This window comes from Jaculus jaculus, chromosome 1, assembly GCF_020740685.1.
Source record: "Jaculus jaculus isolate mJacJac1 chromosome 1, mJacJac1.mat.Y.cur, whole genome shotgun sequence".
Taxonomy (NCBI): Eukaryota; Metazoa; Chordata; class Mammalia; order Rodentia; family Dipodidae; genus Jaculus; species Jaculus jaculus.
The window spans coordinates 130,493,949-130,515,666 of NC_059102.1; the positions used below are offsets into that span (position 1 = coordinate 130,493,949).

Genomic DNA, 21,718 nt, shown 5'->3' on the forward strand with positions numbered 1-21,718 from the left:
GGCTGGAGGCCCTGTTGCGCCCATTCTCCTTCTCCCTCTCTCAAATAAATAAATAAATAAATTTTAAAAAAAGATATGTGCTGAGAACTATAATTTAGCCAACTTTCTCTTTATAGAGAAGAAATTCTACTAATATCTTAGATTTAAATGGTGGGAATTTTTTTTGTTGTTGTTTTGTTCATTTTTTATTTATTTGAGAGTGACAGACACAGAGAGAAAGACAGATAGAGGGAGAGAGGGAGAATGGGCGTGCCAGGGCTTCCAGCCACTGCAAACGAACTCCAGACGCGTGCGCCCCCTTGTGCATCTGGCTAACGTGGGACCTGGGGAACCGAGCCTTGAACCGGGGTCCTGAGGCTTCACAGGCAAGCGCTTAACCACTAAACCATCTCTCCAGCCCAGGAATTTTTTTTTAAAGGCCAAGCTGATAGTTCCCTCCCTCCTTCCCTCCCTCCCCCTCCCTCTCTCCTCCCTCTCTCCCTTTACCTCTCCCTTCCTCTCTCTCTGTCTCTGTGTGTGTTTGCTTGCTTGATCATTTATTTATTTATTTGTTTATTTATTTATTTGAGGTAGGATCTCACTCTGGCCCAGGCCGACCTGGAATTCACTATGTAGTCTCAGGCTGGCCTTGAACTTACAGAGATCCACCTACCTCTACCTCACTAATGCTAGGACTAAAGGCGTGTGACACCACGCCAACTATTTATTTATTTGTGAGGAGGGGGGAGAGAAAGAGAGAATATTAAAATGGCACATCGGGGATCTGGATGCCTCAAACAAATACCAAATGCTTACTCCACTTTTTGAATCTACCTTAGCCACTGAGCCATCTTCCCAGCACCTCCCCCCTTTAAAAATGTTTTGTTTATTTGAGAGAGAGAGACAGACAGACACGGGGGAGGGACAGAAAAAGAGAGAGTAAGTAAGAAGTAAGCATAGGAACACCAGGGCCTCCTGCCTCTGCAAACAGAGATGCATGTGCCATTCTGTGCATCTGGCTTTACATGGGTACTGGAAATTGAACCTGGGTGCTTAGGTTTTGCAGCAAGCGCCTTAACTGCTAAGCCATTTCTCTAGCCCAACATTACCTTTTTTACTCTCTCTGCTAAACCACTTCACAGCTAGTCCTGTTTCTACTTTGATGCAGAATTTTGATTTTTGATGGTTTGCTGAGGATTGCTTGCATTAACAAGGGTGGAAGCTCTTTGGCCAGCCAGTCTGACTGAAAAATGGACACTCTCAGTTCAGTGAGAGACTCCATCTCTAGAAAACAACACAGATGATGTTAGAGGAGGATAGTGATGTTCTTCCATGGGCCATATATGCAAGCCCATTAGGTGCAAACATCTGTACACACATGCATAGCACAGCATAGCACAGTCCCAAATTGTGAATGTTTTATGTGAAGACAGCAAAACAAAATAACCATCCATAAGCACATAGTTTCAGATAAAGATATTGTGAGCATTCTTTTAATGGAATACTTTGGACTTTATGGAAAATTCAAGTTACCTTGGTTTAATTTGTTGTATATTGGTATAAGTGTCTTCATGATATTTGTAAATTTGCAAATACTTAAATAAGAGTTTTTGGATGGGTGACTCATAAATATGTTCAATTTTCACGGATCTCATTTTATTTCTGAGTAGTAGTCTATACTGATTTCTGGGTCATTATATAATTTTTAATTACTGCTCTTAATTTAAAAAATATATTATTTTTATTTATTTATTTATTTGACAGAGAAAGAAGGAAGGAGGGAGGGAAGGGGGGGGGAGGAGAAGAAAACAAGTGGGCATGCCAGAGCCTCTAGCCACTGCAAACACATTCTAGATGCATGCACCACCTTGTGCATCTGGCTTCCGTGGGTCCTGGGGGGAATTGAACCTGAGTCCTTTGGCTTTGCAGGCAAATGTCTTAACTGCTAAGCCATCCACCCCTCCAGCACTTTTTTTCTTTTTACACAGGGTCTCATGTAACCTAGGCTGGCCTCATACATTATATAGCCTAGGATAACTTTTAACTTCTTATTGTCCTGCCTCCACTTCCCAAGTGCTGTGATTATAGGTCTGTGCCACCATGCCCTACTTTAAGCAGTATTGGGGATCAAACTCAGGGTTTCTTGCATGCTAGGAAAGTACTCCTGGAATTGAGCTATATCCTTAGCCTGCTTTTTAACAGTTTTGATAGTTCTTTGTAACAATAGTAGTTACCTGTTTTTGTAGAATTTTTTTGCCACTTTGATTTTGTTTTTCTAGATGAGCTTTAAAATGATTTTTGTTGGGCTGGGAATTCTGCTTAGTGGCAGGGTAGTATCCTTGCATATACAAGGTCCTATGTCTCATCTTAGCAGTGCAAAAGAAACAAAAATTGGGAGACTTAAGTAAATCAGTTGAAAGAGATTTTGATTTAGTACATATGTTTATTTGTTTAGGATGTAGATTGATTAGCAATTTCCCTGTTATAGAATTAGAATGTCTACTGTTAATCTACTTTAGTAATTAAAGGCTTATACAATGGTTGCAATGACAAGTATGAAAATATTCTTATGTTTTTCTAAGTTCACATATAACTTTGTATTTTTTTGTATCAATAATGTTATTATACAACCTTAAATATTTAAAGTGTGAGAACCTAGCAATTTGGAAGGGAGTTGGCTAGGTGTCATGAATCACCATCATGCATTTCTAGAGACTTTAGCTGGTATATGATATGATTGGCTTTTTATCAACTGGTAATCAGAAGGCTCACGATCAACTGAAAAGCAACATATACCCAGTACTGAGTGTGAACTTGGTAAACATAACCAAAATATGAGTGAAAGATCTCAAGTGTTCTGACATAAAGTTTATAACAATAGGATTTACTTTCTACTCATGAGCATTCTTTAATTGTCTCAACATTAACTGTTTCACAATTGGCAGTTAGTGCTGTGTTGACTTAACATATATTGTATGTCATTCTTTTTTTCAGTTGATATTCCTTCTGTCCAAATAATTATCTTTTTCCTTTTGATAGAGATCTATTAGATCTTTTGCCAATGATGATCGCCATGTTATGGTGAAACATTCAACAATCTACCCATCTCCGGAGGAACTTGAAGCTGTTCAAAATATGGTGTCTACTGTTGAATGTGCTCTTAAACATGTCTCAGATTGGTTGGATGAGACAAACAAAGGCACAAAATCTGAGGGTGAAACAGAAGTGAAGAAAGATGAAGCTGTGGAAAACAGTTATTCTAAGTGAGTCTGGACTGGCATTTGTGGTACTTTGATACAGTGCTCAGAAAAGTTTGAGGATCCCCTTAATAGAGTTGTTAACGTGCTTGCTGTTCTTTGGATTTTCTCATACATAACAGTAACCAAGGAAGTAAATGTTTCATGAAGTTTTCCTGAGTCAAACTTGATAGAAAATGAGTAATGAGTAGAAACAGAAAAAGAAGATAGACCTTTAGGTTTCTTTTTGAGAGTATACTAAATCCACTAAAACCTTTTATATTTGAAGATACATCATTTGCCTTGTTGGTTCAGCCTCATGAATTCAGAAATAGTGGACTTTAAAAAAATTTTTTTTTGTTTATTTTTATTTATTTGAAAGTGACGGACAGAGAGAGAGAGAGAGAGGGAGGGAGGGAGAGAGAGAGGGGCAGATAGAGAGAGAAACAGCATGGGAACGCCAGGGCCTCTGGCCACTGCAAAGGAACTCCAGACGCGTGTGCCCCCTTGTGCATCTGGCTAAAATGGTATCCTGGAGAATCAAGTCTCGAACTGGGGTCCCTAGGCTTCACAGGCAAGCGCTTAACCGCTAAGCCATCTCTCCAGCCCAGAAATAGTGGACTTTATAAAAAAAAAATTATTTATTTATTTATTTGAGAGCGACAGACACAGAGAGAAAGACAGAGGGAGAGAGAGAGAATGGGTGTGCCAGGGCTTCCAGCCTCTGCAAACGAACTCCAGACGCGTGCGCCCCCTTTGCATCTGGCTAACGTGGGACCTGGGGAACCGAGCCTCGAACCAGGGTCCTTAGGCTTCACATGCAAGCGCTTAACCGCTAAGCCATCTCTCCAGCCCAATAGTGTACTTTTTTATTTTGAGGAAAATCATAATAGTATTGTTTCTGTTATACATCTTTAAATCCTAATGTAGAAAAAAACAGAAAAATGTAAAACTATCTTTTACTGAATACCTTGTTAGTTCACAGAATGTAGTACATTGTTTTGTACAGAAATGTTCATTGGTATATTTTTTGGAATAAAGTAAGGTCTTCACATGTTCCAGTACTTACAGTAAAGTGTTGTACTTGCTGTAGCAGTGGTAAGATGAAATTAGTGATGACTGCAGTCACATCCTGAGACTAGGCCATACTCAGCTTAGATTGACTGTTTGGAACATTGTTTCTGTGACTAGCAAGATGAAGCTCATCTGACTGGTTATTTATAGGTTATTTATAGGTTTAAAAACATTACCTTGAGGCTGGAGAGATAGCTCAGCAGTTAAGGTGCTTGCTTGCAAATTCTAAAAACCTGCCTTTGATTTCTCAGTACCCACCTAAAGCCAGATGCACAAGGTGGCACATATGTCTGGATTTTGCTAGATGTGGCTGGAGGCTCCGATGTGCCCATTCTCTTTCTCTCTCATAAATAAATAAATAAATAAATAAATAAATAAATAAATAAATAAACAAACAAACAAACCAACAAACCATTACCTTGGCTATAACTTTTATATGTGAAACATAAGGTTATAAAAATTTTTGTGGGGGGAGGAAATTAACATAGGATTTTTTTTATAATCATGGAAAATGCTAATAAAAATTTAAAAAAAGAAACCTGAATAAAAAAATTTTTCTTTGTTTCCAGTTTCCAATTCTAAATCAGTGTGATAATAAAGAATAGCAGTAAAGTATTGATAAATTTCTTTTCTTTACTGAAAGTTAATATAACTGTTTCATCTTAAGTTACAAGATAATCAATGCCAGTTTTTTACTGCAGAATATAGTTACTTCAGCTGTTTACATGCAATTATACCTTGCATCTGGCATCAATTTGTAGGTTCTTAGATATAATCCAACTTACATATAATGGCCTAAAAATGATAATTATTTAATTTGGAGCTTGCTAATAACTAATTTTATCCAGTGGTTGGATTTGTGATGTACCTACATACCTGGCTTTGCATCCATTCCAGCTTGTATGATTAGGAACATTAGAACTTTAAAAAATGTCAGTTAAAAATTAATTGAATTGGTTTGCTTGCTTTACAGTAAGTTATGTTTAAATTTATTATTGAAATTCAGGACTTTTGAATTAGGACTAGTTTCTGTGTTCAGGCATGTTGTCTTCTACATGTAGAATGATAAGGCCATGTATATCATATTAGAACTTAGTAAGTTAGCTAATCATGGCTGGTTAATAATAGCTATAATTTACTGTGTGACAGTACGAGATTTGTTTTCACATTATCTTGCAACAAACCTGGTAGTCTTTTATCATCATTTTTTAAAACTATTATTATTAAAAATTATTATTACTACTGTTTCCCTTCTTAATGCCTCCATTTTACTTAACAAAATTTCAACTGCTTTCCATTTGCTTATGTGGAGTGACTCAGAATCAATAATGGACTTTTATTTATTTACACCACATGTGTGAGCATGTGTTTGTGTGTGTATGTGTACGTATGGGTACACAAGGGTCTCTTGCCACTGCCTCAAATGCTTAATACTTATGCTACTTCTTGCATCTGGCTTTACATGGGTGTATTGAACCCAGGCTGACAAGCTGTGCCTTTAACCAGCAAGTGCCTTTAACCACTGATCCACCTCTTCAACCCCTGAAGGTTGTTGAGTGTGTTTGGTGACACCAGGATTCATATTTATATCTCTGTGGCTTACAGATTCCTTGCCTGTACTTACCATTTTCATTGTGTTGAGAGTAGAACCCAGGACCTTGAGCATGCTAGGCAAGGCTCTACTATTGAGCTATACCTCATAACCAATTTTCTTATCATTTAAGCTTCAGTGTCCTGTTAATAAATTGAGAAAATACAGAGTAGAGAGAAAAAATGCTGATTCTAGGAATCAGAAAAAGCTGAAGGAAGTAGTATTTGGAATAAGCTCAGGATCTTCTAGAGTGTTAGCAAACATGAGAGAAGAAGCAGAACTCTCAGCTTGAGGTGTGAGAAAAATATAGTGACTGTTTAATAGCTATTGTTAATGGAGCTATTAATATATGTTGATCTCTGGCAAAGTTTATTACTTAACATTAAATTATATTCTCAGTACCATTGTAAAATGTGAGAAAGGATTATTCTTGTTTTATTATTTGTTTGGTAATTTTTTTATTTTTAAATATGTATTATCTATCTATAGCTATGGGAGAGAGAGAAAGAGAGAGAGAGAGAGAGAGAATATGTGTGTGTGTATACATGGATGTGCCATGATTTCTTGCTATTGCAAATGAATTCCAGGCACAGGTGTCACTTTGTCTGGCCTTATGTGGATTCTGTCAATTGAACCTGAGTTAGCAAGCTTTGCAAGGCTAGCACCTTTAACTGCTGAGCCATCTTCCCAGCCCAATTCCTGTTTTATAAATGAGGAAGCAGACTTATACTAGTTAAGCATTTGTATCTTGTTCACTGTTAAACAGTAATAGTGAGGATTCAAATCAGGTAGCTCTGCTGCCTTTTAAATGGCCTCCCAATATGTTGAGTGTCCAAATGTTCTCTGGGACCTAAAAATAATAATGTGTGGATTGTCTTCTAAATAGTGCCTTTGGAGCTGGAGAGATGGATTAGTGATTAAGGTGCTTGCCTGCAAAGCCTGAGGACCCAGGTTTGATTCCCCAGTATTCACGTAAACCAGATGCACAAGGCGGTGCATGCATCTGGAGTTCGTTTGTAGTGGTAAGAGGGCCCATTCTTTCTCTCTCTCTCAAATAAATAAATAAAATAAATTATTTTATTTTTATTAGCATTTTCCATGATTATAAAAAAATCCCATGTTAATTTCCTCCTTCAAAATAAAATATTTTAAATAATACCTTTGGAAGGTTGTATAGTATTCTCTATGTAGTAGATTAAAGATGGTAAAGATGAGGCACACACATAGTAAAGCCAAATGCAAAATGTGGCATAAGCATCTGGTGTTCATTTATAGTAGCAGTAGACCCTGTCATGCCTCCTCCCCCCTACACACACACAAATAAGTAAACTTTTTTTTCTGTTTGTTTTTGGTTTTTTGAGGTAGGGTCTCACTTTAGCTCTGGCTGACCTGGAATTCATTATGTAGTTTCAGGGTGGCCTTGAATTCATGATGATCCTCCTACCTCAGCCTCCTGAATGCTGGGATTGCAGGTGTGTGCCCCTATGCCTGGCTAAACACATACATATTTTTAAAAATATGGTAATTGTTAGTAAGGCTTGCTAGGAAGGAGTTAAATAGTCTGCTTGAAAACTAGTAAGAACCTCAACAGACTAATTTGAAGACAAGATTTAACTGTGATTGTAGGGAATGTTTATACCATTATTAGGTTAGTGAGAGAGAAATGAGATGTGGTGATGGATTTGGAATTAGAAAAAATCGAACATGACTGATGGTGTGTGTCACTTGTCTGCACACATGGGTCACTTCCTTCCTTCTTCCCCTCCCCTCCCCTCCCCCCTCCCCTCCCCTCTTCCTTCCTTTCTTTCTGTACTACCTTTACGGGTTTTCACTGTTCTTAGGTGCCCTATGCACAGAATCAGTGGCTGGATTCTTTATGACTTCCTGTCAGTTTACATTGCCACAGTTTTATTTCCTTTCTTCATTTTATTCTCAACTCCATTGACTTTTGCCCAACTGCTTATTCTTTGTTTCCAGCTATTGTGTTTTTTCTCTCCTGTCTGTTCCAATTCTAGCCAAACAAGACTTTGCTAAATTTCAGGTGCTTTGGTTTGAACTCTCTAATTATAACCAACCAACCTCCCTCCCTCCCTCCCTCCCTCCCTCCCTTTCTTTTTTTTTTTGGTTTTTCGAGGTAGCCCAGGCTGACTTGGAATTCACTATGTTGTCTCAGGGTGGTCTTGACCTCATGTCGATCCTCCTCTCTCTGCCCCTCGAGTGCTGGGATTAAAGGTGTGTGTCACCATGCCCAGCATAACCTCTGTCTGAACTTGAGGAACAACCATAGAACAACATAATGAAGCTATGTGTTGTGGTCAACCATCCTGGCTTTGAGTCCAAATTTTGCCATATTATTCTCTTTGAACTTGAACACAGTTGAATTTTCCACATTCTTTGTCTTCTAAAAGTTATGAGACTGGGTGGTATCCACTTTTCTTGTCATACATTACCTTCTGCTCTTTTTAAAACAGGTTACTTGATCTGTTAATGTGTTTGTTTCTTAACCATAGTTTAATGCTCAGGAGCACAGAAGACACTGTTTCTTCAAGTATGTTTTCCATACTCAGATATTTGCTTACTTGTTTAATGACTGTTAAGCCCAGTGTTTTCATTTGTAATTAAGGGAAACGAACCTGTAAGAAGCCTTTAGAATCAATGCAATGGTATTCAGATATTTTTCTGAAGTCTCATTTATGAGTTGATGTCTTTGAGTATTTGTTCTTTAGCCACTTATAGATTTGGAATGCATATGTTTATGTTATGTTTGTTCTGCATTTTCTCATCAGCTCTTCTACTCATATTTTTCAGTTTTCTTCATCAGTTTTTGTAGACTCCTACAGTGATAGAGGTAGGAGAGACCTTAGTTCATCTAGCCAATAGCCATTTCACAATTGTAGTTACTGAGCCAGTAGGCACCACTGGGAAAATTCAGGTGGTTTAGATTTTTAAAAAAAAATTTTTTTTGAGGCAGGGGTAGGGAAGATGGGTATGGCAGGACCTTCAGTCTGTGGCCAAACGAACTCTAGACATGTGCGCCCTCTTGTGGCACATGTGTAACATTGTGTGCTTGCGTCACTGTGTGTCTGGCTATGTAGGACCTGGAGATTTGAGCGTGAGTTCTTAGGCTTTGCAGGCAAGCACCTTAACCACTAAGCTGTCTCCAGCCCTGGTTCAGATTTTTACCTTCCTACTCTTTTGCAGTATACCATGGTGTTTATGCTTCTCACATATTGTTTAGTTACTGTTAAAAAAAAATAGCTGGGCATGTGGCACACACCTTTAATCCCAGCACTCAGGAGGCAGAGGTAGGAGTATCGCCATGAATGAGTTCAAGGCCAGTCTGAGACTACATAGTGAATTACAGGTCAGCCTGGGTTAGAGTGAGAGCCTACTTCAAAAAAACCAAACCAAAAACAGCAACAATAACAACAACAACAACAACAAAAACAAAGTTTAAAAAGAATAATTTGAAGAAAATGTTTAAGAGGATACAATATTTTAGGGATTCTTAAGTAATGTAAATTTGTTAATAATTAAAAGACCTATAGTCTAAAATATCCTTATTGAATCCTTGGGGGGATATAAATACTTAGTGAGTCTTAAACCTGATATCTAATGTGTAGGTTTTTGGATTTCTGAGGTTATAGTTTATATGTATATCTAGGAAGCCAAGTCATGATTAAGTTGGAGTTTGGGAAATAGATTGTACAAGTAATCAATCATAAAGGCCTCTTTTTTTTTTTTTTTTTTTAAAGGGATCAAAGTGGTCGGACATTGTGTGGTGTAATGAGGATTGGCCTGGTTGCAAAAGGCTTGTTGATTAAGGATGATATGGACCTGGAACTTGTTTTAATGTGCAAAGACAAACCCACAGAGACTCTGCTAAATACAGTTGCAGATAATCTTCCTATTCAGATTCAGGTGAGTACAGTTTTGCCATATTTCTGTTAACAAGAATTGGTAATAGTTAGGGGTAGTTACAAAGAAAAATTGGTCAGTGACTAATCTATCACATTTAAAGCATGTTTCTGATGTATGTATGTATGTATGGGATATATTTGCCAAATTAAGAAGGCCATCAAAGTATAGTTTTAAACCTTTCTGGTATATCTTGCTTAGAATCTACATTTTTTTTTTTCCTAGCTGTGTGTGTTTCAGCATCGTGAAACACTTGGAAGAGTTGGTGCAATGCAGCAAAAGATCGAAAGATCAAAAAGAGCCTAGACAACTATAGAAAATTTTGTTGATAACTTCTTAAACTGAAAGATTTTGAAAAAATTGTGTGTATGGGTGTATTCGTGTTTATGAGTGTAGTTAATATGTATGCCATGGGGTGTTTGTGGAGGTCGGAGGATAACTTTTTGGTTGTCAGTTCTTGCTTTTCACTTAGAGGCAGTAATTTTTGTTGTTTACTGCTATGTATGCTAGGCTAGCTGTCCCATAAGGACCCATCTCTCTCTAGGAGAGTCTGGATCACAGACTGTCACTACTTCATTGGGTTTTATGTGGGATTTGGGGATCTAAATTCAGGTTGTCTGTGCTTGTGCAGTGAGCACTCTTACCCATTGAACCATCTCCTCAGCTTGAAGACTCAGTTTTTAGTAGTCACTCATCTGTTCTGTTAATGAAAAATCTCTACCCCTTGTTTCCAAACTGTTTTGATGTTGTGATTGGTTTAGAAAATGTTAATGATGGCATGTTTCTTAGAGGATGCCATTGAAGGCCTAAGACTCCTTAGACTAAAAGTAAGCATCTGAAGTGTAGGCAACCTTAAGACCTGCCTTGCCAGCCTGTCTCAAGGGTGATTTTCAACACTGATTGGGAAGCTGAGATTGTCTTTCATTTCAGATATGTGTTACTTGTCATCTAATTGGTTTGTAGGTACTCAGTAATTTTATTTTAGTTTCTCCTCTTGTTTGTGTCACCCAAAAGGTTTGTTACTGCACTGGATCTGAACTTTGAGTTGTTGGATAGTCTTGTTTCTTTTGTTTTATTTGTAGTTCTTTTAATAAAGGCCTTAAAAGTTCAGTGTACATTGATTGTTCAAATAAAATGGTTTTATTATGATAGTCTCATACATGTAGATTACTTATGATCTTTGATCTTAATCCTTTATTTCCTTCTCCTGCTATACTTATGCCTCTTACTGCTCCTCTTCCCAAACTATCCTTCCTCTTGTTTTCATATTTTTTAGTCTTTTTCTTTTTTTTTTGAGGTAGGGTTTCTCTCTAGCTCAGGTTGACCTGGAATTTACTGTGTAGTTTCAGGGTGGCCTCGAACTCATGGCGATCCTCCTACTTCTGCCTCCCAAGTGCTGGGATTAAAGGCATGCGCCACCACTCCCAGCAAATCTTTTTTTTTCTAATTCTTCATATGAGAAGAAACATGTGGCATATGTCTTTCAAGCCACCCCCACCCCCTTAAGGTAAGGTCTTACCACAAGCCCTGGCAAACTTAGAACTCACTCTGTAGCCTCTGGCTGGCCTTGAACTCAGTGATTCTCCTACCTCTGCCTCAGTGCTAAAATTAAAGGCATGTAATATTATGCCCAGCTAAGTCTGCTTGCCTGCCCCTGTGTGCCCTCCCTTCCCCCCTCCTTCTCTTCCCCCTCTCTTCCTCCTCCTCCTCTCTCCTCTTTCCCATCTTCCCACCCTCCCCTCCCTTTCTTACTTATTTGAAGAGGGGATAGAGAAAGAGAAAGACCTCCAGAGACATGTACTATCTGAGTTTAGGTGGGTACTGGGAATCAAACCTGGGCCTGCAAGCTTTGAAAGTAAGTGCCTTTAACTCCTGAGCGATCTCCCCAGTACTGTTTACTGTTCTTGAGACTCAAATTTGTCTTAACTTGGTGACACATTCTTCTATATTAATTTTTGGAATAGTATTTTTTTTAAATATTTTTATTCATTTGTAAGAAGAGAGAGAAAAAGAAAGAGAAATACAAAGTATGGGTGCACCAGGGCCTCCTGTCACTACAAACAAATTCCAGACATATGTGCCACCTTGTGCATCTGGCTCAGGCCATTAGGCTTTGTAAGTAAGTGCTTTTAACCACTGAGCCATCTCTCTAGCCTGGAGGCACTTTTGTTATTTTGTCGTAAACCTAAAAATGTGCCTTTCAAGATGAAAGGACATACTTGGCTATTTATTTTCAATTTTGTTGGAACAGTACAGTTTCCTTCTGCCTTCTAGCCTCCCTGCTGTTTTCCCTCCATCTTTCCCTCCCTTTCTCTTTCACCTTGTTAGTTTTTGTGGGAGGAGAGTGGACAGGAGCATGAATTCAGAATAAAGTATGACAAGGAAATCTCAGTAGCAGGTTTTGGGCTTTGATTATTAGAATGTTAATAAAATTACCTTAGGTTTTAATTTTTTTCGAATTTATTCTGTTTTCAATATAGTGAACATTGTTATTCTTGAATCTATAATGAAGTTATGATCAAAGGGTCAGAAATATGGAGGACTTTTTTGGTTCCCTTTTAGTGAGTCTTGTTTGTTATGACAGTGATCATATTTTCCTCAGAGATGTCAGGCTGGAAAAATGGTTTGAGAACTACGGCTGTATTAATCTGAAAATTTACCACATCTCTCTATCTTTGAAGATACACAGATTGGATCAGTTTCCATTTTGTACAAAAGAGCTTTCACTGTACAGATTATATTCATGTGTGAACTCTGCATTGTTCCTTTCCCAATTGAGGATCATTGTTTCTAGGCACCACAGTTTTAAAATAGTTTTGTTGATTAAGCAAATGTTCAAGGGAAGATCCTAAGTGAGAGTGTGGATTGTGTAGGACATCTCACATTTGAGGAATATGGGGCTTTCCAGGCTAAAGAAGACTTAAAAGACAGAAATATCCTTAGGTCTTTTACTTGCTAGTTTAGGGTAAAAAAAAAGACCTGAATTCTTAGGGGTCAATGGTGGACATTATGAGAAATGAATTTCAGTTCAACTTAGCCAGTATACTTCTTGAATGATTTATCTGTAGTTGAGGGAAAGTACATTTCCCTGTATATGGTGAGCTTGCCAATTGATGTCAAGATTAAGATATATACATGTAAACACATATGCCTGAAAATATTTGTATAAGCATGCATACATTACTATTACTAATATTGTAGGAGATGGTTTTTAGTATGACTTCCACATATTCCTTTCCAATTTGCTTTAGTTTTTGTGTGGAATAATAATCTTTAATATGATCTTGTTTTAAGGGTTAAAAATCTTTTTTATTTCATGAACACTAAGTGTAGTTACACTTCAAGTTATCTATTACCTTAATTAATTGAAGTGAAAACATATTTTTTTCCTCAATACTCTTTTCTTGTCCAATTTAAAATTTTTTATTTATTTGCATGTGTGTGTATGTGCCCCAGGTTCTTTTGTCCCTGCAAACAGACACGAGGCTGCAAACAAATGCCATTGTTTACCAGGCTCCAAAGGAATGCCAGACATGTATGCATTTTTTTTGGTATCTGGCTTTACAAGGGTCCTGGGGAATTGAAAGCCTGCAGGCTTTGCAGGCAAGCTTTATAAACCTCTAAGCCCTCCATACTCTTTTCTAGTGTTATTTCAGAACTTTTTTTTTAGAGAGAGAGAGATATATAGAGAGAGACAGAAAGAGATAGAGAATTGGTGCATCAGGGCCTCAGCCACTGTAGTCAAACTCTGGATGCTTGTGCCACCTAGGCTTATGCGATCTTGCACTTGCCTCATCTTTGTGCATTTGGCTAATGTGGGAGCTGGAGAGTTGGATATGGGTCCTTAGGACTCCAGGCAAGTACCTTAACCACTGAGTCATCTATCTAGTCCTTCAGAACTTTTTTTGAGCAAAGGAGGTAAGAGAGTGACAAAACCAGTAGTGATTTAAAGTGTAGTCCAAAATTCATGCTGTTTATTACTTCTGTTTTATCTTAAAATAATCTTTGTTTATGAGTGAAAAGTTTAGTTTGACTTACCCTGTAATACATGTCTTTGATTTTTTTTGGTGTGTGTATGTATGTATGTGTGCATGCATGTGTGTGCACTGCTGCCATGCTGAATGTGTGGAGGTAAGAGGTTAGCTTTAAGGTGTCTGTCTTCTCCTTCCTTCTTTCCCCCTCCCCTGAGAAAGAGTGTCTCTCTACCCAGGCTGACCTAGAATTCACTATATAGTCTCAGGGTGGCCTTGAACTCATGGTGATCCTCCTACCTCTGCCTCCCCAGTGTTGAGATTAAAGGGGTACATCCTGCCCTCCTTTCTTCTTTTTGAGATAGGTTCTCTTGTACTTGCTGTTTTGTACTACAGAGTAGAGGGCCTGTGAATTTTGGGGTTTTACTGGCTTTGCTTCCCATTGCTGTAGGCATGTTGGGATCACAGAGGCTTGTGCTGCTTGGTATCCAGCTTTATATAGGTGCTTGGAAAAATCAACCTTAGGGACAGCAGGCTTGCCAAAACAAGCATCTTTAATCACTGCCTCTTTTTTTTTTCCTTTTTTTTTGAGGTAGAGTCTCACCTCAGGCTGACCTGAATTTACTTAGTATTATCAAACTATTAATACTGTATTCTCAGGGTGGCCTTGAACTCATGATGATCCTTCTACCTCAGTCTCCTGAATGCTGGGATTACAGGTGTGTGCCACCACACCTGGCTTTTCTCCCAGCATTTTTCTATTTATTTATTTATTTATTTGACAGAGAAAGAGAGAGAGAATGGGTGCACCAGGGCCTCTAGCCACTGCAAACAAACTCCAGACATGTGTGCTCCCATGTGCGTCTAGTTAACGTGGGTCCTAGGGGATTGAACCTGGGTCCTTTGGCTTTGCAGGCAAACACCTTAAATGCTAAGCCATCACTCCAGCCCTCTCCCAGCATTTTAAAAACGATTTATTTTTGTTTGCAAAATGAGTTACTTTTTGCTGTTACATGTTTTGGTTCTGGTTCTTCATTCACTGTGTAGCCATTCCCTTTGGTGACTTCTGTTCAAAATTAGGCTAATAATTTCCTCTTTCCTACATTTTTTTGTGTGTTTTTAATAGTAAAATGCTATTTTTGGATAAATGATTGAGTTTTTTTTTATACACACAGATGAATAGAGACCCAGGAGTGTTTCCATTCAGCTGATTTTATTCCAGCAAATAGATACTACACTTCATAACTAAGAAAGGCCTTGTGTTACTTAAGTTGTATACTTAAAATAGAATGATATTATGTGTAGCTTAATATATGATTCTGATTCTGTGATTAGTTTGTGGAAGCCCGTTGAATTGTATGTTTATTATAATACCTTATACGTAGTAATGTAAATTTCCTGTGGATAACAGATGGCTTATCTCATAATGATAGGTCTCAGTCAAATGACCTCTGAGATAAGTATAGAAGTTACTTGTTTATACTCATTCTTTTGTGGGTAAGTAAATGTATAGTATATTTTTTTCATTCATGCTTGCTTAGTTTCCTTTAGAAATTTATGTAATCTTATATTCACAAGTCCTTGGCAAGTAGGAGTTCCTGATTAGACTGTTCTGTCTAAAAAGCTATTGTTATAGGGAGCATTTCCAGCTACTTACTGTTCTATAGTAGTTTATTGTAATGGTTTATAGAACAGTAATTTACTTTTTATTGCACACAATACATGCTGTTGACATTGTGCTGTTTTAGGGTGTGTGTGTGTGTCTGTGTGTTTGTACCACAGCACACATATGGAGATCAGAGGACAATTTTTGGGTTGATCCTTGCCTCGTACCTCATTTTTTAATATTTAATATTTTATTTTTATTTATATTTGAGAAAGAGGCAGAGAGAAGAGAGACAGAGAGAGAATGGGAGTGCCAGGGCCTTCAGCCACTGCAAATGAACTCCAGACACGTGTGCTACTTTGTGCATCTGGTTTACGTGGGTCTTGGGGAATCGAACCTGGGTTCTTTAGCTTTGCAGGCTAGTGCCTTAACCGCTAAGCCATCTCTCTAGTCCCTATCTCATTTTTGAGGCAGGGTCTCCTGTTGCTTTGTTCAGTGTTGCATTCCCCAGGTTAACTGGTCCATGAGCTTCTGTGAAATTCTCTTGTTTCTGTCTCTCATCTTGTATGTATATAGCTTTTGGCTTTTTATGTGGGTTCTGAGGATACAAATTCAGTTCAATCATGCTTGTCTGTCAGATGACTTATCTAGGGAGCCATCCTTCTGATCTCCAACTTTTAAAAATTAAATATTAGAATGGGTTTTAGATATCTTCATATTTGTATGCATGATTGACATGGTAGTATTTATTTATTTTTTTTTTTTGAGGGATGGAGAAACTGTTTGATTCTAAATTGAAAGCAGAGAGAGCTGGGCTTGATGGTGCACGCCTTTAATCCCAGCACTCGGGAGGCAGAGGTAGGAGGATTGCCATGTGTTCGAGTCCACCCTGAGATTACATAGTGAATTCCAGGTCAGCCTGGGCTAGAGTGAGACCTTACCTCTATAAACAAAAACAAAAACAAAAACAAAAAAGAAAGAGAAGTTATTTACAAGTGAAAAAACTGACTATGGACTTTATTTGCTTTTGTAGCATAGTAATACTAATAGTAATATTTGAGTATTTAGTGCAAACATTCACTTTTAGATATTTTAATCTGATTAATTGGATGTTTTAAAAATCTTGGTGACTTTCAGAAACTGACAGAAGAGAAATATCAAGTGGAACAGTGTGTAAATGAGGCATCTATTATAATTCGGAACACAAAAGAACCCACGCTAACTTTGAAGGTGATACTTACTTCCCCTCTAATTAGGGACGAATTGGAGAAGAAAGATGGAGGTACACATGTGTATATATCTATATACACATACATATATATGTTTGTTTTGTTCCTGTATGATCTCTCTTCAATGCTGTTAACTATTCTTTATGGATTTAGGAAATCCTGGTCTTCATTTCTTCTATGTATGCCACCCATGATGTTCTAAGTAGCTTTGTTTATATATAGTTTATTTTGCAAAAATGTGTAATTTCTAAATATAGAATATCAATTTTACAATTTATTTTTATCACGTGTGTCTTAATTCAGCTTTTCCATGCCACTTTTGTGTTCTACTACTTTGTTTGGTATCATATCAAGTTATTTGTATTAGCTAACCTATTCTGTTATTTTGGCTTACTAATCAGATTTCAGAATTATATGTGGTCCAAAACAAAATTGTTTTCATTTCACGCACTCTTTCAAAATTACTCACTTACATATTGCTTTTGACTTCTAATAATTATGTATATGTACATTTTATGTTTTACTTAATTGCCTATGTATAGATTACTTTTGTAGGATTAGCGAAATGAATTGACAGATCCTCAGTAATTAATCCTTAGTAAATGTTTTAAAGAGGTTTTATGGCCCTGGTAATTTCTGAATAGATAGGATATACGTTAGAATTGTTCACTAAACCTACTTTCTTCTGAAGTAAAAAAAAAATGCTGTTTGGCATTGTCTGTCTCATAAACGTCAAATGAGAAATTATTTAATTATTGGTAGTTTTTGGAAGTAATGATGGTGGTGTGGTAAGCTTCTTTTTCTGATGTTTTTGTTCTGTCAGGTTAGCTTATTTTACTCCCATTTTTGTCTTAAGACACATGCCATGGCCAGTTATGGTGGCATAAGCCTTTAATCCCAGCACTCGGGAGGCAGAGGTAGGAGGATCATCATAAGTTTGAAGCCATCCTGAGACTACATAGTGAATTTCAGATCAGCCTGAGCTAGAGTGAAATCCTATTTCTAGAAAGCAACCAACCAAACAAAAAGTTCCATTGTCATATTTCTCTTGTGTCATATTTTCAACTAATTGTCATGACATTTGAGAGGCATTGTAGTTTGGGTCATTCAGGACTCTTCATATTTTTTTTAAATTTTTTTAAAATTCATTTATTTATTTATTTGAGAGCGACAGACACAGAGAGAAAGACAGATAGAGGGAGAGAGAGAGAATGGGCGTGCTAGGGCTTCCAGCCTCTGCAAACGAACTCCAGATGCGTGCGCCCACTTGTGCATCTGGCTAATGTGGGACCTGGGGAACCGAGCCTCGAACCGGAGTCCTTAGGCTTCACAGGCAAGCGCTTAACTGCTAACCCATCTCTCCAGCCCCTCTTCATATTTTTTAATCTCTCAGATTTCAAGTCTCATTGCTTACTATTCTACCAATACACCACCAGTGTGATAAGGTAGACTGGCTAACCTCGTCATTTATTTAAGTTGGTGATAGGGGTAGATAGGGCACAATTACCAATGAATTTAGATTTTTGATTCTTGTTTCATATATATGATTCATAAAATCCTTGAACTAAAAGTGATAAAATACTTCTTTTGGGTGAATTATCAGATACAGAATACTCAGCAGATAGAAACTAGGTATTTATGAACCATATTTTAATCAAAGTGCATCCTATCTATAAATTGGGTTTATGCTTGTATTTCCTACTCCCCTCTATATGGTATCCCTAGCACCTCTGCAGAACCAATCTTAAATGGCTTACTTTTTTTAACAGCAGAACTATGATTTCTGATGTATCAAGATAAATGTTAATCCTGGTAAGCTGTGTTCTACTTGACCCTTTAGTATAAAATCAACCATTCTACATAGAATTATCATTATGGGTATTACCAAAAATAATTTGGGTATGTTGAAATGAGAAAATAATCTTAAGTTGTCAGTGACTAGGTTAATTATATGTTTGCTTGTACCTGCTGGAATCCCTTTCATTAGCTTTCTGAAGGTATTAAGAAAATGTCAGGCTTTTCCCTCCGTGGTTTTATGTATTCACATGGTATTTTGTGATAGCTTTCAGTGATAGCCTCAAGCTTGGACTGTTGTCTTTAAAACCTTAATTTCTGATGAGAGAAGCTGAAAACAGATACTTAGTGTATTACACCTTTGTTGAAACACTTTATTATAGAATAGGATTTGTAATTAAGTAGGAGAGTCATAGTCTATGTTCAAGATATTTGAGTTATTAAGAATCCAAAGACCTTTATGAGCTGATGCTAATGATCTGGTATGTGAGATCAATAAGGTGAAGAAATCAGCTTGGATCTAATGTTTTACACATGTTACTTTCTCTCCTTTTGAATGGCAGAGAGCTTTGCTTTACGATTGTCCTTAACATCCCAGCTCTATTGATGCACTTGATCATTTGTCTAGCTTCAGCTTTGTCCAAGGCAGCTTTTTAAAAAAAGTATTTAAAATTTTTTATTGATAGCTTCCATAATTATAGACAATAAACCATGTTTATTTCCCCCACACCTTATCCTTCACAACTCCACTCTCCATCATAACCCCTCCCTCTCACAATCAGTCTCTCTTATTTTGATGTCATCATTTTTTCCTCCTATTATGAGGGTTTGTGTAGATGTGTCAGGCACTGTGAGGTCATGGATATCCGGGTCATTTGTGTCTGGAAGAGTGCATTGTAGTAAGTCCTACCCTTCTTTTGGCTGTTACATTCTTTCTACCACCTCTTCTTCAATGGACCCTGATCCTGGAAGATGTGATCGAGATGTTTCAGTACTGAGCACTCCTCTGTCACTTCTCACCACTATGGTGCCTTCTGAGTCATCTCAAGGTCACCACTATCTGGAAAGAAAAGCTTCTCTAAACAAAAGTGAGAGCCACATTAATATATGGGTATGAATATTAAGAGAACTGGTTATTGGGAAGTTTGGTGAGCATAATACATGCATTTAGCCAGACACCAGCAGACATTATCACCCCTAGGGCTCATGACTTCCTCCGTCATAGGTTTTCAGTATTTGGCATGTATTCCCTCTTGTGGAGTGAACATCTAGTCCAATTAGAGAGCAGGTGGTTTCCCCCATAACAGATGTGCCACCATTGTACCTGCATTTGGCCTGGCTGGCCAAACTTAAGGCTTGCAGTGTTCACTGTTGTTTATCTTCACTGATGATTTCTCTGTCTCCCATGTTTCCAGCTTTCTGTCAGTTGTCTACAGGGAGGAAGTTTTCAGCTCAGCTCCAGCAAGATTTCTCAGTGACTTTGCAGCCCAAGCATGTTGAGTGTTCTATCAGTAGTTTCTTATGATCTATTCCTGGTGGGAAACCAAAAGCGTTGGCAATGGCCTGTAATGTTTTATGGCAAATCAGGGAACCTCCTGGCTAACAACTTACTGGAAAGTATCTCATCCCTGACATTGAAAATTTTCTAGGAGCAGTGTATGGCTTCTGGGTATGCCATTGTCCAAAATTAGGTTTCTGTATGACTTATTCATACCCTCTTAGATTTTGATTAATCCTCCCCACACCCTTCCTTTACTCAGTCTCTTCACCTGACCTCACTTAGACCTTTCCATCCCCAGTAATCTGTTCTTCTACTTTACATATATACAATATACCGTCCTCTTAATTCCCCTTCCTTTTAATATTCCCTTTCTGGCTTACTGGCCTCTGCAACTGAGTTTTATTGCAACTCACAAGTCCAAACATGAGTAGCTAGGATCCATATATAAGCGAGACCATGCGGTGCTTGGCTTTCCGGGCCTGGGTTACCTCACTAAGTATAATCCTTTTCAGATCAAGACAGTTTTTTGTCTTTGCTAGCAGTCGTGTATTCCTGGAGACCTGGAGGGTACAGCATAATTGAGATCTGGATTATATAATTTTTTTTCAACTAGATATTCTTATACTCTTGATACAATGGTTTGAAAGCATTAAGGCTCATATAGGTTACAAGGATTTCTGGGACTGAAAGGTAGCTCCCCCCCCCCCCCCCCGGCTTTCCTCTTTTTGTCTAAATCAGTTTCTATTCATTTTCTTAAAATTTTAAAACAAATTTATTGTAGTACTTCTCATGGACACCCCTTCAGACAGACAATTCATACTGTATATGCACATGAATGATTTTAAAAAATTTTTTATTTATTTATTTGAGGGCGACAGACACACAGAGAAAGACAGATAGAGGGAGAGAGAGAGAATGGGCGCGCCAGGGCTTCCAGCCTCTGCAAACGAACTCCAGACGCGTGCGCCCCCTTGTGCATCTGGCTAACGTGGGACCTGGGGAACCGAGCCTTGAACTGGGGTCCTTAGGCTTCACAGGCAAGCGCTTAACCACTAAGCCATCTCTCCAGCCCCTGTGTTCATTTCTTATTGCTATTAGTTATAAGTGTTGTGTTACCATGAGCAGGTGTTCTTCATTTCAAAGTATAGATAATAAATACTTGAGAAAAGTTGTTTTGCAGTTAAATGAGAGAATTCATATAATATGACTTGTATAATTTGTGGCACCAAGTAGTTGGTCACTAAATAAAGGTAGCCACTTAGCTTAGTAAAGATTCATATTGCAAACCCAACTACTCAAACTACCTTGAGTTAACAGTCAGAAAAATGTGTGCATACTAAGATGAGTGACTTTTAATCACACAGACTCAGTGTATAATATTTTTGTGGTCATTAGCTTATATACCTTGTGAGCCACTGAGGGCAGGTATCTTACCACCTTCCTATCTGTTATCCTTAGCACTTAACATGACACCTAGCACATGATGGGTGATCAGAAAACACCATACAGAGTTGTAAGGTGAATTTACATACTTAGCATATTGTCTGATACAGTAGAACTGTCCTGTGCATAAAAAAGAAGTTATATGGCCAGGTGTGATGGCTCAAGTCTTTAATACCAGCACTTGGGGTGACTGAGGTATGAGGATAGTGGTGAGTTCAAGGCCAGCCTAAGTGTTCCATATCATCCTGGGCTAGTGTGAGACCCTACCTCAAAAAACAAACACTCCCTCCCCTGCAAAAACGTAAACTACCCTTCTAGCAGCCCTGTAAGATAGATAGTACCCTGTTTTCTTTTTATTTATTTATTACAGTCAGAG

General features: G+C 37.9%; 1 protein-coding gene across 2 annotated transcripts in view; it reads left to right on the plus strand.

Moving 5' to 3' along the window:
- The window catches only part of LOC101612486 (spermatid perinuclear RNA binding protein), a 190,558-nt gene that overhangs the window by 111,862 nt on the left and 56,978 nt on the right, over positions 1-21,718 (plus strand). For both annotated transcript variants that reach the window (XM_045154758.1, XM_045154765.1), the window contains 3 exons: positions 3,019-3,242; positions 9,636-9,801; positions 16,513-16,657. In XM_045154758.1, coding sequence (XP_045010693.1) covers positions 3,019-3,242; positions 9,636-9,801; positions 16,513-16,657 — 535 coding nt within the window. The remainder of the gene's footprint in view (positions 1-3,018; positions 3,243-9,635; positions 9,802-16,512; positions 16,658-21,718) is intronic.